The following is a 23,278-nucleotide window of genomic DNA, read 5'->3' on the forward strand; positions in this document are numbered from 1 at the left end:
TTAACCCCAAGGCTTTGGGGCACTAACCCATTCCAGAAGTCATCAATCAAAAGCAGGAAGTAGGTTGGGCAAGTGTCCTCGGTCGCCCCAAAAAATCTACTCTTAGGTCTTTACATCTGCAGTTACTTTGGCCGTGGCTAAGTGGTTTTGTCTTCCCCTTATCCTCAGATTTCATACCCTGCTGTCCCCACCCATCAACCCCTCAAATTGTAGCTGAGCTGCTCCTGGCCCTTAAAGTAAACAGAGTCATAGCACATGGCACTGCTTCCTATGGTGACCTCCATCGTCCTGATGATGGAGAAATGTACACAGAGAGCTCCTCAGCATCTACTCCCAGAGAGCCACTCTCAGTGATTCACATACTCTAGGGTATGATGCTAATCCCTGAGGGAAATCACCTGCCTGTCAACTCCTATGGTGGTGGAAGTAGGTAGCTATTCTTTCCTGAAACAGGAATGATGAAAGTAACAGCAGCTGTCATTTAATTGGGTAGTAACCTGGGAGCCATCTATAAAAGGAAGACCTTCTATGCCAGGGATGGCAGCCTGAAGAACTATGCTGAAAACTTTAGTTCTTTAATTAGTTTCCCCAGCAAAGGATGCTGTGAATAGTTAACAATGTCTTCCATCAATGTGAAGAAGGAAATTGAGAACACAGGGGCTACCACATGTGCCATTCTCATCTTTCATGTAACTTCTAAAACCCCCTTCTTTCTAAATGACAGCATCCTCCCCACAGTAGAGGAGAGGAAGGTAAAGACGATCTCAGATGTTGCTTCTAATCTTTCTGAGAGATGGTTCATTTCTCTTTATAAGATCTCTTAGTACCTCTCCATCTCAAAAATTTATTCAATCCAGTATCAGTGGATCCTTTTTTCTTCATGCTAGAGCTTCTGACTTGTCCTTTACCCCAGAGTTTCTGGCTGAGCCATCATTTCCCCTAGGACACCCTTGTTCCAGGCACCATTCCCAAGAGTGCTGGACCACTGACCTTTCCTTGGTTCTCATATCCCTCCTGACCTTTATGTTTCATGGTGCGTTGATAGATTATCCCTTCCTCTCATCTAAATTCTTCATTCCTCTCCCTCTCATTGGTTCATTGGTTCTAACTTCTCCACATAATAAAGAATGGAATTCTCTTCTAATTATTTATGTAAGGATATTTTTGTATATTTCACTTCAGTCGACATTTACTAAGGCATCTCAGTATATATAGAACTTTATATCAGATACCATCAAAAACACACTCCATCCCTGCCTGTTGCTTCTCATAACTGCATGCACTTCCATGTTGTATGTATTGTAAGTATTCATCATATCACTGTGTCAAAGCCATTCCTTTACCTTCAGTTTTGAAAGCTTCTGCTACCAAGCCACAGATAGTATAATCGTCCCCATACATCCAGGTTCTTCCCAGTGTCAGCCCTGAGAGTCCCCCACCCAGCTCTGAGCCTTCTCATGCTTTTAGCCCCAAAGAGTGTGTCTCAAACCCCGTCTCCCTTTGGAATTCACCTCATCTCTCACTTTTCCTCATTTTCTGCTGGTCTTTTCCCCTCTCTTTCTTCTTCAGTCAGAGGCACCACATGAATAAATATCTTTCCCAAGGAAAATATATTTTTGGCTCTGACTAGAAATTATTTTTCAGCATGAATAACACAACTCTCAATCATTTTACTTTTGTCAATTTTTAAGCAATAGTTTCAGCAGCAGTAGGTTGTTTGGGAGCAGCCAGGAAAATGAGCTCTGGCCTGCATGCTCCAGACTAAAGGAAATCAGACAGTAGGCCCAAAAGCAGTGGCATAAACTCTCCACTTCCGATGTTTTTCCTTTCCATTTGGTTTCCATGGGACCCTGCATTGGGGCGGGGAAAACTTCCAAAAGTAATGATTTATATTCTTTAGAAAAATAAGAAACCAAATTTCAAGATGAAAAAAAAAAAAAAAGCATTAAGAAATATGTAAGGCACCAGAGCCTAAGAACTTCGGATGCCTATTAAGAAACCCAACCCAAGGCTAATTTTGAGAGTACCGGTTAACTGTCATTCCCACCTAAGTGCTCCTTAATGGGTATCTATTGGGTATCTAGATACCTTAATAGGTATCCAGAAGAAGCTGCACCTTTAGGACTTGAAAACGTTTTACATCCAACTGACAACCAGGAATTGCAATGTCGTGTTTTGGGGACTTAGACTAAGAAACCCCTCTCCTTTAGGGTTTTTTGGGGTTTGTTTGGTTTTTGGTTTTTTATTTAATTTTTTTTGGAAGGGTGGAGGGTTGGTTTGTTTGGTTTGAAATTTTATACTGTCCTGTGGTACTTTATTTGCTCTCCTTTGGTTTTAAACAGTCCTGTGACTCAGCAAGTCAGCAGGCTTCTCTGAGTCAATCATATTTTCTGGGATCCGACATGGACCTATGATTGAAATTCATTAAAATGAAACAACTAAGAGCAAGAAATGGGAATGGCAAGTCAAATCTCCTCAGGGCCTACACTTTAGTGAGCAGCTGAGTCCAACAGACTACACAAAGCTGAGAAGAGGGCACAATTTGCCTTCCCTTTCAAACTCAAATCCCCCTGATTCTCAGGCACCAGCCAGAGACCATCATATGTCTCTCATCTTTGCAGAACCTGTTAGCTAATTGTCAACAAACAAAGAGTTTTTCTTTGCTGGCCCTAAAATAGTGATGCTTTCAAGAGTATTCCCATTTTTATGGAAGCTTCTTGGCATTGGAATTCATTTCTAATGGTAGGCTCTGAAGCATGGTGACGTGTAGTAGAGAGAAGATGTTGAATTTCTAAAATCACACTAGACAGGGGATAAACCTGCCCAGGAGCATGGTGGTAAAGAGGGGGAAAGCCATGGAAACATGCTTCACTTGCCCCTTAATATCATAATATGCTATCCCAAAAGGAAAAACATTAAGCATCTAAAACATTCATTCATTCATTCAAAAGACATTTGATTGAGTTCTATGTGCCAAGTACAATCTAAGTGCTAGAAATATTGCAGCAAACAAAACTGACAAAAAAAAAACTCTGTCCTCATGGAGCATACAAATTCTAGAAATAACAATAGAACATGTTAACATATGACATAAACTATGCAGATTGTGAACAAAATTCATCCTTGTTTTTTCTGTGATACTATAAAAAAAAATCAAAGTTTTGGATGACATAGGCACTAATAAGAGCACAATTTCATGGGTAAATTCACTACCACCAGGTCATTTTGAGGCCCACTATCTTCTCCCTCTATCGGGCATATTTTCCCTAGAAAAACTGATCTAAGAGCAGAAATGGCCTCATCTTAAAACTGGGCAATTTTTACCCATATAACCATTTTTACTGAGTTTGAGTTTCCTCATCTGTAAAATGAAATTATGACCTGGGATCATGAAGAGACTTAACTAAAATAATAATATCTCCACACCTTGGATATATTGCAGGTTTGGTTCCGGATCACCTCGATAAAGCAAATATCTCAATAAAGTGAGTCACATGAAGTTTTTTGGTTTCCCAGTGCATATAAAAGTTATATTTACACTATACTGTAATCTATTAAGTGTGAATAGCATGTCAAAAAAAAGTACGTAACAATTTAAAAATACTTTATTGCTAAAAAATGCTAACCACAATCTGAGCCTTCGGCAAGTCATAATCTTTTTGCTTGTGGAGGGCCTTGCCTCAGCATCGATGGCTGCTGACTGATCAGGGTGGTTGTTGATCAAGGTTAGGGTGGCTGAGGCAGTTTCTTAAAATAAGACAACAATGAAGTTTTCTGCATCGATTGACTCTTCCTTTCATGAATAATTTATTTATAGCACACGATGCTGTTTGATAGCATTTTATCCACAGTAGAACTTTTTTCAAAATTGGAGTCAGTCATCTCAATCCCTGATGCTGCTTTTTCAATAAAGTTGTGTAATATTCTAAATCTTTTGTTGTCACTTCAACAATATTCACAGCATCTTCACCAGGGATAGATTCTATCTCAAGAAAACTTTTTCTTTGCTATTTCATTAAAAGCAACTCTTCATCCATTAAAGTTTTACCTTGAGAATGCAGCAATTCAGTCACATCTTTGGGTTCCTCTTCTATTTCTAGGTCTTTTGCTATTTTCACCACACCTGCAGTTACTTCCTCCACTGAAGTGTTGAACCCCTCAAAGTCACCCATGAAGGTCGGAATCAACTTTTTCCAAACTTCTGTTAGTATTGATATTTTGACCTCTTCCCATGAATCATAAATGTTCTTATTGACATCTGGAATGGTGAATCCTTTCCAGAAGAGTTTCCATTTACTTTGCCCGGATCCATCAGAGGAATCACTGTCTATGGCAGCTATAGCCTTACAAAATGTATTTCTTTAATAATAAGACTTGAAAGTCACAATTACTCCTTGATCCATGGGCTGCAGAATGGATGTTGTGTTAACAGGCATGAAAACAACGTTAATCTCATTGTACATCTCCATCAGAGTTCTGGGCTGACCAGGTACATTGTCAATGAGCAGTCATATTTTGAAAGGCATCTTTTTTTCTGAGCAGTAGGTCTCAACAGTGGGCTTAAAATATTCAGTAAACTTTGTTATAAACAGATGTGCTGCCATTTAGGCTTTGTTGTTCCATTTCTAGAGCACAGGCAGAGTAGATCTGGCATAATTCTTAAGGGCCCTAGGATTTTCAAAATAATAAATGAGCATTGACTTCAGCTTAAAGTAACCAGCTACATTAGCTTCTAACAAGAAAGTCAGCCTGTCCTTTGAAGATCTGAAGCCAGGCATCGACTTCTCTCTCGCATTTTCTCACAATATAAGGCTGTTTTGCCTACATTAAAAATCTGTTGTTTAGTATAGCCACCTTCATAATCTTATCTAGATCTGGATAACTTGCTGCAGCTTATACATCAGCACTTGCTGCTTCAACTTGCACTTTTGTGTTACGAAGATGGTGTCTTTTCTCAAACCAGTTTCTGCTTTAAACTGTTCTTCTGCAGCTTCCTCACCTCTCTCAGCCTTCATAGAATTGAAGAGAGTTAGGACCTTGCTCTCTGGATTAGGCTTTGGCTGGTTTGATCTTCTATTCAGACCACTAAAACTTTTTCCATATCAGCAATAAGGCTGTTTCACTTTCTTATCATTCATGTGTTCACAGGAATAGCACTTTTAATTTCCTTTGAGAACTTTTCCTTTGCATTCACAACTTAGCTAACTGTCTGGAGTGAGAGGCATAGCTTTTGGCCCCTCTTGGCTTTCAACATGCCTTCTTCAGTAAGCTTAATCATTTCTAGCTTTTGATTTCAAGTGAGAGGCAACTCTTCATTTCACTTGAAAACTTAGAGGACATTGTAAGATTTTTAATTGGCCTAATTTCTTTTTTTTATTATAAATATATTTGTTTATTTCCTTTCCTGCAATATACTGTTACCACACACAATTTTAAGAAGGCACTTTGTTCTGTATCTTAGTTTCTTCCCATAATAATCACTACTTCTAAAAAATAGTCCTCAGAATAGACATAGTTTGTTTTCATCAGATCAGACAGAATTAACTTGAATTTGGTCAGAGGCTTTCTCTAACTTAGGTGAATAAAAAGAATGGATAGGAGAGATCCTGAAAGTCCTATTGAACTTTTTCCTGTGTCATTAAATAGTCCTTTTACACTCCTACACCTCATGCCTTTTTTTCCCATCATTGAAACCATAGAATACTCAGTAATATTCTTCCAACTCCATTTACTCCATAGTCTTTTCTGAGTTCAGTTCACACACTTTCTCTTTTCTAAAAAGGGAATTAAAAACATGTATTTCATGTTTTTATATTCTTTTATGATATTCTGTTTTATCCATAATTGCCATTTGTCCAATTACAAAATTTTCTTCTAGGTAAAGACCTATTATGCCTTATATTACTTTAATGTCAACACAGCATATAATATAGGGTTTTTTAAATTAAGTTTATTGGGATAACATTGGTTAATAAAATTATATAATTTTCAGGTGTACATTATAATTTGGCATCTCTATATTCTATTGTGTGTTTAACACCTAAAGTCCGGTTTCCTTCAGCTACCATATATTTGATCCCCTTTACCCACTTCACTCTTCCCCTACTCCCTGTATTTGACCCCCTTTATCCCACCTATCTCCCCCCTCCTACCTCACCCTCTACCTTCTGGTAACCACTAGTCTATAGTCCATGTCCATGAGTCTCTGTTTGTTTGTCCTGTTTATTTGTTGCTTTTAGTTTTAAATCCCACATATAAATGATATCATGTGATTTTCAACTTTTTCTGTCTGGCTTATTTTGCTTAGTATGATTATTTCAAGGTCCATCCATGCCGTTGCAAATGACAGTATTTCATTTCTTCTTATGGCTGAGTAATATTCCATTGTATATATGTACCACAGCTTCTTTAGCCAATCATCTATCATAGGACACTTCGGTTGCTTCCATGTCCTGGCCACTATGAATAATGCTGCTTAGAATAATTGGCCTAATTTCAATATTGTTGTGGCTCAGGAAATAGGGAGGCTCAAGGAAAGGGAGAGAGATGGGGAAATGTCCCTTTAGTGGACCAGTCAGAACACACACATCTTATATGGGTTCAGTTCATGGCACCCCAAAACTATTATAATAGTAACATAAAAGACGGTGATCACTGGTCACAGATCACCATAAATAATAATAATAAAAAAGTTTAAAATACTGTGAAAATTACCAAAATGTGACACAGAGACACAAAGTGAGCAAACCCATTTGGAAATACGACGCTGATAAACTTGTTTAAGGCAGCATTACCACAAAGCTTTAATGTGTGAAAAACACAATATCTGCAGAGGATAATAAAGTGAAGCACAATAAAATAAGTTATGTCTATATGAAAGAAACTACCTGGCACAATGCTTAGCACACAGTATGTAAAAAATTCATTTTTTTAGTCACTCCAAAGGTCATTCCTACTATGTTGCAGAACCACACATGTTAAGTTGTCCTTTTAATCCACCCTTCCTCTCTGCCCCATCCACCTAGGATCTTCTTGCACTTCTTTTCTACCTGGAAAATGCTGCTTCATCCTTCCAAATTCTTACCGTTCACCCTGACAGAGATGGCCCTCCCCGCCTTTCCCAGCACTGGACACAGCCTCCTCTACAGCACGCAGCGACTCCCATTGTAATTGTTTCTTTACTTTTTTTCTCTCTTACTGGACTTTGAACTCTTTAAGGGCAAGGATCAACCTTCTCGTTCAAATGTATATCTCTGTCACATGCCTAGCACAGTGCCTAAGATTAATACTTGAGAGAATAAATAGATAATTATCTCTTTAGCAAAGTGAGCTTTTAGTCACTCTTACGCCTCACTGCTCTTGCTCTTTCTGCTGCATACAGTGTGTGCTTAGAGGCAAGAGCTTGCCATATGAGAAAGCTATTTTCCAAATTCTGAAAGGGAAAAGGAGGTAGCAATATCTCTACAGTAAATAAAAAGGTGTTCATTAACTTTGTGGGTGGCCTTGCATTGGAGTGAAAACTGGTCTATTAATACAACCCAAAAGGAGCTGGCTGTGGGCTCTAAACAAGCAGAATAAGGATGGACAAGAGTACAGTTAATATGGAGCCTAGAGTCACACACTACAGATGCCTATGGAGTCCTTTCCATGTGCCTTCTCTGCAGACCCACAGTCTCATCCTCCATGAGACAGCCATAAAGTCTCTGCAGGCTTCTAGGTCTTGCCTCTTTGCCCGCATACAATGGGCACCATCAGCCACCTTACCTTGACCCTTCCAAGCAAAAACCTAGGATGCTAGCTGCCAAGACGATGACCATCACGTTACTGTTTATTCACCTGAGGTCAGCACTCCAATTCCAGAATACTGCCTCCATATGGTGGAAGGAAAATCGGTACCATGTTTCTGACAAGCCCAGGGTGCTGCAGGACCCCAAGTGCCTTTTAAATCACCAAAAGTAATAAGTATTTCCAGTGTAACTTCCCCATAATGTGTATTTAGCTAAATGTTAAGTCTTTAAAAAGTAGCGACCTGTGTACAGTATAGTATTGCCCTGGCCCCAAATTTCTTAGCAAGACCTTCCAGATTCTCTGCAAAATGATCCCAAACTACCTTCCTGGGCTTTTCTCTTCTGTGCACCTCATGTCCTTTCTGTTCCTTTGCCCAGGTCCATCTATATCTCAGAGAAGACCCAGTGGAGTTTTCAGCTGATTGTAGGTTTATCCAGGACCTACTGTAACAGTACCATGCTTGCTGAAAAAACTCAACATGGCCTTTCCACCCAATTGTCAGTTCAGACTGTCAGCTCTAAAAGAAAGCAGCGCCTGAAAGAGAAAAGGCCATGAACCCCTCTCCATTACAGCAGCTTTTTGATCAACCCTCTGTCTTGCCCCAGTCCCACATCCCTATCGCTACTGGTTGGTGGAAGCCTTCTCACCCCTCCTCTGTGAGAGGCAACTTAGGAATCCCACAGCCAGGCGCTAATGTGGTCTCTCAATGCAGCTTCTCTCTTCCCTGACTCTATTCCAGAGAGACTCGTTCCCTCTACCCTCTGCTGTTATTTTATTATGCAGTGAAAGGCATACATACATTGTTAAAATGGACACAGAATGGGGCAAGGGAGAGGTATAGAGTGAGTCCCTTGGCTCCTGGTGGAAGAAAAGTGTCCTCTAGTTGATGTCTTTTGTGCATCAAGGCTCATCTTTCTGAGTCTCACACAAACCCTTTCCCAGCCCTCACTCCCCTGATTGTGGAGTGTGCAGGACAGATGTGGAGACAGAACTGAGCTGTGCCAATTTGCTTCTAATGGAAAAGGGTGGGGTGTCTTTGTGTGCCTCACCATTCAGACATTCTTCATGGTGCTATTTTTATCAACAGTAATCATTAAATTGGTGTCAGATGAGCTGGTCCAATTACTCACCCCAAGACTGGGTGATGGGACTCAGCAGGATTTTTTCAGGCAAGAGAAGATGTAGTATGTGGCCCATATGAATGTGTCTCTGGAACCTTAGACCTCAGAGTAAACCCCTCTAGCCCTGCACCCTGTTCCTATGACAATAAGATTAAGGCTCATCATCACTCTCAGTTCATTCTTGACCTGACTCATTTAATAGACATATGCTGAGCACATTCTAAATGCCAGTCATTGAACAAGACACCAAGGAGTCACAAAAAAAGTATTATCTCCACCCCCAGAAAAACTTACATTTCACTAGAAAGAATTGTCATATAAAGCGACAGTGTCTACTGGGCTGTGCATGTTACAGAGACATTGATAGGTACAGAATAGAGAGATGATTTCTTCTGTCTAGGCCTTGCACAAAGCTTGATGGAGGTGTTAACACTCAGCCAGGGCTTCAAAGATAAGTAGAGTTAAATGAATAAAATCATGAAAAAAGGAACTAAGAGCAGAGGCATCAAAACTGACTGTAAATTCATCCAAATTCCAGCTACAAATTCAGAGGGTCCCAGGGACACACCTGCATTTACCCTCACTCTGGGAGGCATGCGGAAGAGGACCTCATTGCAGGAGTGCCACCTGCCTTCTCCAAGGGCTTTCTGACTCTGGGTTTCAGAATTTCGCCCCTGAGCAGGACTCAGCAGTGAGGATTAGTCTGTAGTGGCAATAGTGATACAGGGTGTTGAAGTTAGACATGAACCAGGAACCTCCACCACTGTATGCTTATGGATCTTGCAATTAAATAAGAACTGAGGTCCACTAGCCATAGGAAACAAGGGTAAGTTGTTAAATGGAGACAAAATTTTCTAGATTCTACATTTTTCAGTCTGGATTATATTTCTTTTAACTAAATGCCTGGAAATTCAGAGTGAAATTTAACAGAAAACCAAAATCGGGTATGACAAGGAGAAATGTGGCACTGAATGATGGCCGAAAGTGCATTTGCAGATGTCCTTGGCAATCCAGGGCTTGGCACTCTGGTTTTCATTTCCTTTGACCAAACATTCCAAACTCTACCCCCTACAAGTCACATGGATGTGCAGGCACAGCCCTGCAGGGTACAGTGGGTGTCGCCGGAAGTGCCTCCTCTGTGGATTGGCAGCCAACTGGAAGAGCCTACGGCCACCTGTCTGGTTGGGAGCCTCTCTGCTGTGGGCCTCTCTGAGCCAGGGCCAGCTCTGTGGTCTGACTAAAGTGACAATGAAATTAATGGGATCCTGATGCTGTGACTGAGGCCATTTTCCTGTGTCTCCAACAGAGATGAGAGAGGAAATGTCATTAGGACGCCAGGAGGCTTTTGAAATCTTCAAGAGGGACCACGCTGACAGCGTTACTATCGAAGACAACAAACAGATTCTAAAACAGAGGTAAGGCTAGCTCAGAGAGCAGCTGGTCCTCCAAGGCTAAACAGGGCCAGCCTAGAGGAAACTTGCTTCTATCTTCCCTAATCTGTCCAACCTAACTTCTAAAAGAAAGGCATGGCATTTATGCAGTTTCACACTGCACTATTTCCAGCCTGGTATGATTCTCTTTCAGACATGTATGCCTCATCATCCCAGTACTGTGAGTAAGCAATGTTAAGGTAGGGGCTGTTACTGGCAGCTCTAACTTTGTATGCAAGCCTCATATACCTTAATTCTCATCAGCTTTTGACTCCCTCAATATCTTACTGTTTCAAAGGCAGAGTAAAAAAATCTATGGGCAAAACTATAGTTTTAGGACTCCAGGTCCTCTAGCTGTTTTGAAGAGTGGTCCAACACTTCTTAGTCAAGGGAAGTTTACATACGCACATCTTGTGATCCAGAGTCCTTGGAGTATTCTCCAGGCCAGAAGCAGAGCAGGTGGCATAATCTGCCAACATGATATCAAGCAAGGCTGTGTTCTCAATACTTTAGAATAAACTTAGAGGTATAAAACTTATTTCAGATAACCCATGATTTAGACACATATCTCCAAACTTTAGCAAACAGAAAGACTGCCAGACTACAGGTCTAGGGCTCGGAAGACAGAGTTCTAGACTGTGAATTCTTTTTATATGTCCCATGTGACTCTGGATCTTAACACACAGTAAATTTTCAAAAACTATTTGTTGAATTAAAACGAAATTCAGGGTTGAGAGTTATATGTTTATAAATGACGAACGAAGAAAGCATACGAAGTGGATGAGCTGTCTCAGGAAATCATGTGGAAGTGCAAGGGCCGAGAGGACAGACCACAGAGGAAGCTTTAAAGGAGAGGCAGAGGGAGAGGGGTCATGATGGGGACTGAGAAGAAGCAGAGAGAGCAAAGAGGGAGAACCAGGAGAACAGATTGTCCTGAAAGCCAAGAGGGGAGACGATTCCAAGAAGAAGCAGGTTGCCGGTAGTTTCAGATGCTACCAAGAAATAAGCAGGCAGAGCTAGAAAGTGCCAATAGAGTTGGCAACTAGAAGACCAGGGTTTGGAATGTTGGGAGTGAAGGAGCAAGTGAGAAGAAATTGAACAGAGAAAGAGAGCAAATGATGTGTTCGAAAATTTTGTGATAAATGAAAAACAGTGTTAAAAAGCAAAAAGGGAGGTAGCTTAAGGAAAAGGGTAGTTTGTTTCAGATTGGGAGAGAATTGGCCAAGACTGAAAGCCACAGAAGCAAGCCAGTGGCAAGAGAGAGAGAGCAAAACAAGGAAAAGATTGACACAGCAAGGCTCAGGGAATCAAGTTGGGAGGGAATCAAAAGATAAGGGGAGCCGAGCCTAGAAGGAGGCCTGAATAGAACAAAGCAAGATGGAGCTGACATCGGTACACTTAGAAGTGGAGGGAGAAAATTAAAGATAACCTCTACTTTTTCTGTGAAAGTTGAGGTAGAATAAGAGACTTGAGGATGGTGATGAGGATTTAATACAGTTTCCAAAGGGAATGGGAAAGAAGGCAGACCTGGACAAAGAAAAAGGAAAGGCCGTCAGCATTGAGGGCCCAGCTACAACTATTAACCAACAGCTTTTACACTTTGGTAGGAGAGTTGGTGAGGATCTTAGATCACTTTAGGAATGCAGTGAAGGTGATAGGAGTGTAGTCAGGAGCAGCCATCTGGAGCACCATACAACCTTTCTTAGCCCGAAGAAGTATTACACCCCCCTGTGACCCAGCAATTCCATTTGTGGGTATGTCTCCCAAGAAGTTCCCATTGTTCAAAAGGAGACATACATGAGGTCGCTCTATTTATAGCTAAGGAGAGTTGGACACCTTCTGGATGTCCACCCCTGGGGAAGTAGAGAGGCAAAAGAGTGGGGAGGGCTTCCACAGAGTCAGATGCAGCAGGTAGGTTAATGTATACATATTAACAATGATAGCACTAAGAACACACAATTTATGTACCTTATAAATATGTGCGCTTGAAACAAAAACAGTGAAACAAATGATAAACTTTAGCATCCTTTAACCATAAAAAATGATTACCTCTGTAGTAGAGCAGAATGGGACTAAGACTAGGGGATATGAATGAATAAAACAAGGGGTAAGGGAGAAAATAAAGTGAATTTAGTGAAGGCTGCACACTCCTTCTCTAGAAAAATGTGGATATGCACATCCATACAAATTTTAGCACATGAATTCAGGGGTTTCACAAACCTTCTAATGCTTCACCATCTTGTAGGCCATGTATTTTTAGTATAGTCAGTTGGACGTGTTGGAGTAGGATACCTTGTTTGAAAATAAGCATATCAAACTAGACAACAGCTGCCTCATCCAATAAGGACTTCCAGAGAACCCTCAGCTGTGTCCTTACCTGAGGCTTCCTAGCTTACACCAGTGCCTCATAACCCTGGCTTCATATTAAAATGACCATGGAGCTTATAAAAGCTACCTATGCTTTGACCTGACTTCATAGATATTCTAACTTATTTAGGTAGAGCCCGAGCATCCATTTGTTTAAAGATTCCATCATGCAACCAGGTTTGAAAGCCACTAGGTAGACAGTGTCCAGAGACCTTGAGATTCAGAATCTCTGAGGTAGGATCTCAAAAACTCTGCAAGTTAAACCAGTTACCGAGTAATTATTTTGCATATTCAAGTTTAAGAACCACTGGCATAGGAAGAACGTACTACTTCATCTTTCTTATTCTAATATTGGCATGCTTCCTGGTTCTGGTTTGTACCCTTGAGTCTGTTTCCAGCAGGGGGTGGAAGGTTTGGGGTGGTGGTGGCAGAGACGAGGTCTCTGTGGTCTTTCAAAGCCTTCAAATGCAGAGCTCACTAAACTCTAGTACAGAAGAATTCTGACAATGCATGTGACAAATGTGCTTTTGAGTTTTAACACATGTAAATCACATAGGACGGGTTGGTAATACTGGTGGTCCCATCTTCCCTGAGGCCGCAGAACAAGGCAATTAATGAAACTCTCACAAAGGTTTCCTCTAAAAAGAGATTTTCCCAGCAGTAAATCAGTCATTTTAAGTCCAATGAAAAGTCAGGAGACCAGCACACATTTAAACAAAAAAATGTCTACATCTGTTTAATGTTAGTGTAATAAAAATCATTTAAAGAATATTTGGTATTGCGGGGTATAGTTTAGGACCTACCCCTTTTTCAGGATGGGAGATTTTGTTTGCATTCATGGAGCATATTCAATTATTAGGTATGACACGCTCATCAATACTTAAGTTAGAGGACTAAGAGAAAATGCTTTTATATGAAAACAAATAACTGAACCAGTGTTCCTACAGCAGACAACTCCATAGACACTTAAAGCGGTGACCTCTGTGCCACCCTTACTTTAGGAAATGGTCCACTGTAGCCCTGATCCCCTCCCCACATTTGCTCCTATTCCCTCTAGTGACATAGAGCATCACATGGACCATCTCCTGGAGGACCAGCCTAGGAATATAGATGTGCACCAGCAGGGTTTTACTCAGGATGGCATGAAATTAGTAACCCAACTGACTCTACTTTGTCTCACCTTTCTAATGGTCCCCAGCAACCAAGACCCAGAGGGTTTGCCATTTTATTCCTACTTCTCACATCAAATAACTGCTATTTGATGGTTTCAGTGTTGTGACCTCATGTTGGCAAAATCCATGAAAGAGGGACTCGGGACTAATTGTCCCTACACCTGAGCCTCAGGCCAGCTCAGTCTCTCTAGCCCATGGCAAATATGTTCTAAGCCTAAATATAGGAATGATTCATGGCCAGGATTCCTTCTAATTCTACACCCCACCCCACCCTCTGCCCCTAGCTTCGTAAAAGTATAAGCATTGATTTAGAGTTGTAGGAGGGGACAATCAATGGCTCATACTTCTGTGTTACTTAATAAAAGAGCTTTCTTCCCCTTCTTACTTGCACCCTTTGCTGCCATCACAGGGAACTTTTAGAGTCTCCCAGCTCTGGCCTCCCATCTGGGGAAAGCTACATTGCCTGCCCATGACAACAGAGCAAGACATTGGCACATTAATAGGATGTTTACCCTTCGCTGAACTGTAGCACCTGAGCCAATTCTTAAGTCGGATTTTTCAGTAGAAGACAATTGCAACTGAAAATCACTACATTTTTTAGGCATGATTTATCCTCATAGTATATAATAATTTGAAGAGAGACTGAAAATACCATGCTTGACAAACACTAGTGCCCAGGCAAACACAACTAACTTTCTTTTGTGGCAGATCTTTCACACAAACTGAATCCCTCTTACACAGAATGCGATTAAATAACAAAAGAAGAAATAAACAAGGAGATTAACTGCAGTTGGAAAGAGGGCTTTGATAATGTGAACTAAACCAAAAGCACCCCTTTACTCAGTTGGATCCTTCAGACAGAATAGAACAGCAATCTAAAACCAACAGGAAAACTGGACCGAGGGCGGAGAGAAATCTCATGGCACCATCTGGAAATAACGTCCTTGACAAATGGGAGTTCCCTGGTTCCTATTAGACTTCAATTTTAACCTTTATTATTTTTCCATTTGTTTTTTTTTTTTTCTATTTATACCTTGTCTTCTGAACTAGAATTATAAACTCTGAGAGCAGATTAGATTAGAACCTTGTCAGCCTCCCGACAGTTTTTAAAACAATGCTGGCCCTAAAAAAAAAAAAAATGATACTCAAAAACACTCTTTTGCTCAAGAATGACAATTTAAAATTGATTTCGAGAAATCTTAGTGGTCAAGAAAACTGCTTGAAAATGCCATAGCTTTCTAGAAGTAGGAGAATGTAGCAACAGGCTTCTTGAGAGTCACAGAAGGGATTGCTCAACAGGAGACAAAAGAAGGCAGCCATCTTGATGGGGAAATGAGATGAAATAGAAAAGGAATATTGGTATTTTTTTTAAGCGTAAGGGAAATAAAAGGTGGATCTTTGTCGCAATATAACAATGGCAGCCAAGGTACCATGTCAGGGACAGGTCCATAGAGAAGACAATGTCATAGATATAGGCCTAGTCTTCTCTCTTCCTCTCTGATGGGGAAGAGAACTGAATATTCACTCCGTAGGTAATCAGCATGTTAAGTTAATCATCCTAGAGAAGAAGACTAGGAAAGATGTCATAGGAGCCCCTTGCCTTCCAATGACATATTTGTCTCACTGGCATGAAGAAATTCTCCTAGCTGACATTACAGGAAACGTGACTGTGGAGGCTCTTGGAAACTGAGTGGCTTTGAACACTAGCTTCTCTCTGTGGCCCCTAGGTTAAAGCAGTGGCTGCCAATGGTCCCCAGTAAATTGTCTGTGGTTCTAATTGTCCTAGATCAAGGCCAGGCTTTGGGCTTCCTCAGCTGCTCCCCCAGTGATGACTGAAACATGCCCAAGGCAGGATGGGATTCTCCCAGGAGCTGGTCTTGGAAATTACATGAGATTCTACCTCTATCCCATCATGCTTTTCATTTCCTCTGAAGATGAAAAACTTAACTGTCTTGACCATTGACTTTTTAAGGATCCCTTCTGACTTAATTGCTGAGAAGATGCTTATCTATTATTGTCTGTGGTCACTGCTTCCAACATGCAATTCCGCCTCACAGTTTGTCACACACCCACAGGGTTCCTACACAGCCAGGCAGTGGTCATGATTCACAATCCCAAAGCACGCTTGCACATAATGAACTTGCCACATCAACCCAGCCCTGAAAAGGCAGCTCATCCTAATCTTAGAAATGAGGAATCTGAGATCCAGCTGCGAAGAGGTGGAATGGGCATTAGAATCCAGGTCTCTGACTCCTGGTCCAGTGCTCTCCACATGGCACATGTAGTCTGTGTACACATGCTCATTTACATGCCGCTGCTTTTATTCTACAGAATTTGTGGAATGCTTACTAAGTATGAGTCCCTATTCTAAGCTCCAGGTATATAAAAGTGACGTAAACAGATGTGGTCCCTCCTCGTGGCACTTAAGATAGCGAAAGGGAAACAAACAAGTGAACAGGTAATCCCATTATAGTGGGCTATTTACCTGTGACGAAAGAAGGTCAGAGTGCTGTGGAGCACATGGGATGACACCTATTGCCAACTTGCATGATCCTGGAAAATTGTCCAGAGGAAGAGACACCTCAGCCGAAAGTAAGGGATTAGGTAGAAATTAGGCAGATGAAGAGAGAGGTTCCAAGCAGAGGGAACAGCTCCAAAGTGAGAGAGAATATGACACTTTATGAAACTAAAAGTAATTCAGGCAAGCCTGGAAAGGCAGAGGGGTGCCAGAGAAGAATCTGGAGAAATAAAAAAGAACCAGAGCTTGAGGAGTCTAGTTGGCTGTGTTAAGGAATTTGGACTTTGTCCTGGTGTCACTGGGGAACCCTTGAAGAGTTTTAAGCGGGAGAATAACAAGATCAAGTTTGCATTTAAGGCCTATTCAGGCTAACATGTGGTAAGCAGCCCAAAGGCAGGTAGCGTGAATGCAGGGAGCCAAGCAAGCAACCGTTGAAGTAATCTGGGAAATTGATGACAGCTTCTCCTCTAAGGCCAATAGAAATAAAGCTAAGTGGAATGTTGTAAGAGATACTGAGAGTATAGAATGGACGAGACTCCAGGATTGAGTGAAGGAGCTAACGGAAGAAGGGCAAAGGATAATGTTCAGGTTACTGGGGTGAGCACATGAGTAAGTGCTGGTGCCCTATAATGAGATGAGGAGAGATGGGAGGAAAGGGGAAGGTCTTCAGGGAAGGTAGTCAGTTCTGCTTTGAAGACAATGAATTTTAGGGCATCCAATCTGCAGGGCATCAAATAGGCAGCTGGATTGGATATGGGGTCAGGAAATAAAGCAGGGCTGAAGAGGAGATTTGGGAGATGTCAGTAGAAATCACAAATGATGGCACTGGCATGAATGGAATGCCTAGAGAGAATAGTAACATGAGGACAGGGCTAGGACAAAACCTTGACAATTACCAACATTTAAGGAACAGGCTGCAGAAGAAAACCCTGCAAAGCAGGCAGAAGGAGCAGCCAAGGAGACAGGCATTAAAAACAGGAGAGCCAAGTGATGCGACATGAAAGCCAATAGAAAAGAATGTTTTTACTCTGGGGATAGTGCTCAGCACAATGCCAGGCGCATAGTAGGTGCAGTTGGATCAGTGAAGGCTGGATATCACGAGAAGCCAGGTGTGAAGGAAGAGCCAGCGCACTGCGTTCTTTCTCCCTTTCAAACCCAGGCCTTGCCTTAAGGCAGAGATTTTTTTCCTTGCCGTCCACAAAGCACCCTGCTGTCCCCGCACTGGAACTGTACCTGGAAACGCTGCACTCTCTAATGTGAGCCGCACAGCCAGTGGCTCCCTGATAGGAACGCTCGGCCCCAGCAGCGAGAGAACCTGGCTCACAGATGGTTCTGGCTGAGTCACAGAGCCTTCTATCTGGCCCTCCTTCAGGGCCTCCCTCGTAGGCCACATCTCCTCAGAAGTGAGCAGCAGCAGAGGATATTGTCCATGGTGCGGCGTGCCCTGGGGAAAGTCCGCGCAGGTGCACCACCTTAACCACATGTCGGTTCCCTGAGCCAAGTCGTTAATGGGAATGTGGCTCTTTTAGAAGGTCAGGAAATGGAGGCTCCTCCTGGCAAAGTGTGGATGAGCACAACTTAGACTAGGGCAGGAGGATGGGGAGGGAGTGGGACTGAGGAGACCGGCCAAGGAGGCGTGGAGGTGCAGGGTGGGCAAGGAAAAAAGTGGCAGAACTGGGGGGTCACCTTCTTTCTCAGCTCTTTGGTAACACTTCCTTTCCCTTCTCATCTCTCCCGCCTCCCTTTATATTCCCCCCTTTTTCCCTCAGTGCTGGGCTTCCTTAGGAAAGAGTTTGTCTTGACAACCAGGAATCAGGAACACATGTGGGTGGGGTGGCCTGGAGTGGTGACAGCTGCAGAGTGAAGGGAAAATGGTCTCATGAAGACGGGACAGGCCTCAGCCCACACCTCTTCAGTGGGTAAGCCCTTTTTAGCTTGGCACTGGGATGCAGAGAAGAGACCAGAACAGTTCACAGCTCCCCGCACAGTGTCTGCCAGCCCTGCTGCAGGGCGGCTCTTTGGAGAGTATTCACCACAGCACGGAGCAGCTCCCTCCACCATGCCCCCTGGACACCCTGGACACTGCCAGGAGCTTTATACCAGGCCTGTCAGGGCTTCTCCGAACAGTGCTACTGTGGGGATTGCCTGTTCTGCCTGCAATATCTTCCCTTTTCAGTCTCTAGTCTGCTTTCCTCCAGCACTGACATGAATTTCAGCAGCTTTGCAGCCTTGCTCTTGTATTTTCCTTATTCCAAAAAGTCTTAAACTTCCAGAACTCCACATAAATGGCAATAAGAGGAATCATTCATTGAGCAATGACGAACTATCAAATCCTATGAATTTCTAGATACTGGAGATGGACAGGGCGGCCATCAAACATTTCTAGTCCCCCGACTTGGCAGAACTTAAAGTATGAAGGTAAACCTCATCTTCTGAGTAGCCTGGACCAAACCTCAGATAATGGCTGCCCAGTAAAGGAAAGTGTGAGCCCACAGAGCCCAGCACAGTCATATGAATGTTTGCTGAACTAGATTCAATCTGAATGGCATCAAATGGAACTGTACTTCTCTCTGGAAGGTGACAGGCCTTAGCTAAAGAGAGGACATGCATAATCTATGATGAGCCCGAACATCCTTAATGAGGGAACTAGGGGTAGAATCCCAAGAAACCCAAAACTGAGAGAAAATTTTTAGTCCCCTTCCCTAGAAACTTCCTGTCTGCAGTCACAGGCCAAGTAGACAGACTCGGAAAATAGCAATGACATAATTCACACCTCTTTTCATCAAGCACAGAGCAGTCGTGGAACTCTGGCCTTTGCTTATGTTGTTCCCCTGCCTGGAATGCCCTCCTCTCTTCACTTTCTCTAACAAAATCCTATGCAACTAAAGTATTTACGGATGAAACAGTATATCCAGGATGTACCAAGATCCAGATAGATTTGGAAGGTGTGAGAAGTTTGAGAGAGAAGAGATAGTGAAAATCAAATTGATCCAGTGCTAACAATTCATGAAATATAATGGTAGGTTACAGAGGGTTCATTTTGTTATTCAATTTTGTATATACTTGGAAATTTCCATAATAAAAAGTTTTCTAAAAACTCATATATAGCCATAAAATCTAGATCAATATTACCTTGTACATGAAGTCTTCCTGACTACTACCCACTCATGGATAGGACTCTCCCTAGTCATTCCTATGGTATGGCCAGTGTTATCCACAGTAGCACAATGATTTGCTATAGCCACATATTATGTATTTGTTTCATAGATTTTCAGTTGCCTCTTAAATTTCATGGCATAAAGGAGAAGACGGGAAAGCAACTGACATTTCATAAGGTCCTGGACTTCATGTTTCTCATATAGGCCATATCCTACATCACTTCTCCACCACAAGGTTAGGCTCTCCATGATGGTTCATAAATATTTGTTGGGAAATACAGAGGAATCATTAAGTAAACATCAATACAACTATCTAGTGAACTAGTAAGCAGCCATCAAAGATAATGGAGAAGTTTCTAATGACATGGGGGAAAGACTTATGAAAAAAAATCAAAGCACAAAATCATATGTATGGTATGATCTTAACTCTATAAAAACTGGCTAGAAAAAAAGACCAGATCGATCTCAAAATGTGCTTATTTCTGGGTGGGGGGTGATTTGAGGTTTTTTCCTTGTTTTTATATTTTCAAAATGTGGTTTAACATCATAACAGGAGTCAGCAAACTTTTTCTATAAAAGGCCAGATAGTAAATATTTTTGGCTTTGTAAGTCATAAAGTCTCTGTCGCATCTACTCAACTCTGCCATTGTAGCACAAAGCAACCATAAACAATATGTAAATTATGGGTGTGGCCATGTTCCAATACAACTTTGTTTATAGAAACAGGTGTTAGGCCAGATTTGTCTCATGACCACCCATAGTTTGCTGACCTTTGATTTATGACTTCATAATCAGAGAAAAAAAGTTACTTAAGTGATATTTAGTGTGTATTCTTTGACTGTAACTATAAGATCCTGATACTATGATTAAGAGAGCATGCATAGTACAGAAAGCTTAGAGCCATGCTTTATTTTGGTATCCTTGCATCAAAAAACACTAGAAATTGAAAGTCATAAATTAGTGAATATGAGAATGAAAATTCTATGCTCAGTGGAGGAGTAAAATTTATAATGCCAGTAATTAATATAAAATTTATCTCTAATATAATTACCTTAACATATTTCATTTATTTGGGTTTTCTTTTATGTTTTTTAATAAAGTTTTATAATATTTTAGAGAACTCTCAGAAATCCATTATTTTTAAAACTCAGTTTAGGATGAAGAGAAAAGGTTAAACTGCCTTTTTTTTTTCTTCCAGATTTTCTGAAGCAAAGGCCCTGGGGGAAAATATAAACGAAGCAAGAAGTAAAATTGGTAAGCAGATGATATTCTCTAAGCCTCTTTCACAGACCATTTTCCTGGTGAAAATCAGGTCATGATGTGCCTCCAAATAGCCATGGAGCCTAGTTGCAGGAGAGTACTGCCAAGGAAGCCGCTTTGAGAGTGCCTTTCCTTGGAAGTTTGTCATCCCTCCCCTCATCCATCAGGAAAAGCTATTTCTTTGTCTAAAACTTGAACTTTTAATCCTCATGTAGTCCTGAGCTCTAACATCCCAATGAGAAAGGTTTGCTTTTCCCAGGTGTTTTTTAGCAATAGCTCAGCTGGTTAAGCCACACGATTACAGTGAAGTTTCATATTTTCGAGTGCTATGAGACACTTTTACACCTCCCAAAACTTCTACTTAGTGTTTCTGGCACAGGTGCTCACTTTTCAGTGCCATTCAGTAAGCCAGTGGGAGGATGAGAAGCAAAAATGAGCCACTGTGCCTTCCCAGGGCACAGGCTGCTGAGCAGGGCTTCCCTACTTAGGTGAGCATCCCTGGAAAGTGAGGTTAATGCGAGAGGCGCACACAACAAAACATGCCTCGTATCTTTGTTACAGTGAGAGGAAAATGTGGCTTTCATTCCAAGCTAGAAGACACATGGAGATTCATCTCCCAGGCTGGGGCAGCTTCACAGAGGGAAGGCAGAAGTTACCTATCTGTTCATTGCTAACTCCTTGAGTTTCTCTTGTCTTCACTCACCTTTCCTAAATGACAATGGGACAAAGGCCACTCTGAATTTCTCTTTTGGCTTTTTCTACAGAATATTGAAATTCATGTTAGTCTCTGGTTGTTTCAGCTAAGGAACAGGAGCCCTACGTTCTGTTCATTGACCCAAAAGGAAAGGGCTGAGGCAGCCAGGACCTAAGCCATGCCCAGCACCAGGCCGAGAATCTCCATAGTCTTAGAGATTCCTAACCTCAAGTCCAGGATTTTGGATGGGGAAAACGTGCACCTTGATTTTCACTAACCTCTAACTACAGTTTAGCACTGCCTTCAATGATGAGTGTAGGCAGCAGATCACAGTAATACCAGCGGCACCTGTCACCAGTGGAAATCAGAGACATTTTCATTTCACGGCACAGTTGTCAGACATCAGAAAATATCTTTTATACTTATCAGTACTTCAAAATTACAGTAGTTATTAGACTCACCATTAGATCTGATTATTTGATACATTTATAGAAAAGCACATAGATATTCCTATATCACAAAAAGTTTTAAATTTTTGATAAGTCTTCCAATGTAATTGGGTTCTCTTAAAATCCTATGTAAAAATTCTTTCTTAGCCTGCATTTCCAAACCTTCTGAAACCACATGGAAAAAAAAATTGGAGCTTAAGAGTATATATGTATTTTTTTTTCTGAAGATAATATTCATAGTTTACCTGATTTTCAAAGGCATTGGTGACCCAAAACCATAAGGAAATTGATTCTAGACCTAGGCCCCATCAACAGTGCCAGGGCTTCAACAGGAAAGCAGACACCCTGCTCAGGAGCAGCCCAGAATCAGCAGCAGGGTAGTGCTGGCTTACCTGGCTGGGTGGCCTGGAAGCGAAGGAAGCAGGGAGGGACCAGGAAGCAGTCTTCAGTGGATCTGGGGCCAACTTCTCAGCCTCATCTGACTCAAAGGACCCGATAGTCTGTTTTCATTCCTGGACAAGAAGAGGGAAAAGCCTTTTACAAATTGCTTCTTCACCAAAGGTAATATAAGGTTTTGCTCTTGAAAAAAATATCTAACTCTCTAAACAAAAACAAAACCGTTCCAACACTAATGAAATAGATTACCGATAGAAGGCACCGGTGGCCTATGCTAATATACTTAGCTTTTTACTCTGAGTACCTTGGGTTCTTTTACAAAGGATTCTAAATTCTCTATCATTTCGGCGCAATAATATATGTCGATGGATCCAGTTTGCCACATTCTTGAGATTAAGCAAGTTGGAGGTTGCCCTGCAGCTCTGTAGGTTGTGCTCTGCCCCAGAACCAGCAGCCAAGGGTGTGAGGGCTATAATTGATCTTTCACAGAGGATGTTTGTAGTTCACACATAAAGGGTCCATGTATGCTAGCAGAAGACCTGGGGAAGTAGACCTTTGTTTTTTCTGGATACTAACAATTAGGGTTCATACCAATATTGAGATTCAAGCATTCACTGCTAACAAGAAAGTAGCTAGTTCAGTGGTGCTAATAAAGCCAATGTCACTCTTACTTCATTTTAAGCAGACTAAGACTCATCTTATAGCCACTCATCATTCAAATGTGCTCTTGATCCGAAGGCGACCAGGTGAGTGATTCACTGAGACTAAGCCCCATTACTGAACAAGCCCCTCATGGTGCTTCACAACAAGGATTAGCCCATCACTGCATCTCAGATGCAAGGTGAAGATTAAGGAGATATAAGGAGGAACTTGCACATATATTTAAAATTTCCAAGGCAACCTTGAAGGAAACTGATTTCAGGAG

At 41.6% G+C, this 23,278-nt stretch overlaps 1 protein-coding gene across 4 annotated transcripts in view; it reads left to right on the top strand.

Moving 5' to 3' along the window:
* The window catches only part of KIF6 (kinesin family member 6), a 369,189-nt gene that overhangs the window by 262,929 nt on the left and 82,982 nt on the right, over nt 1-23,278 (top strand). For all 4 annotated transcript variants that reach the window (XM_006926847.3, XM_025042753.1, XM_025042754.1 and 1 more), the window contains 2 exons: nt 10,216-10,324; nt 20,753-20,808. In XM_006926847.3, the coding sequence (XP_006926909.2) occupies nt 10,216-10,324; nt 20,753-20,808 (165 nt within the window). The remainder of the gene's footprint in view (nt 1-10,215; nt 10,325-20,752; nt 20,809-23,278) is intronic.

This window comes from Pteropus alecto, unplaced genomic scaffold, assembly GCF_000325575.1.
Source record: "Pteropus alecto unplaced genomic scaffold, ASM32557v1 scaffold7, whole genome shotgun sequence".
In the NCBI taxonomy this organism is placed as follows: domain Eukaryota; kingdom Metazoa; phylum Chordata; class Mammalia; order Chiroptera; family Pteropodidae; genus Pteropus; species Pteropus alecto.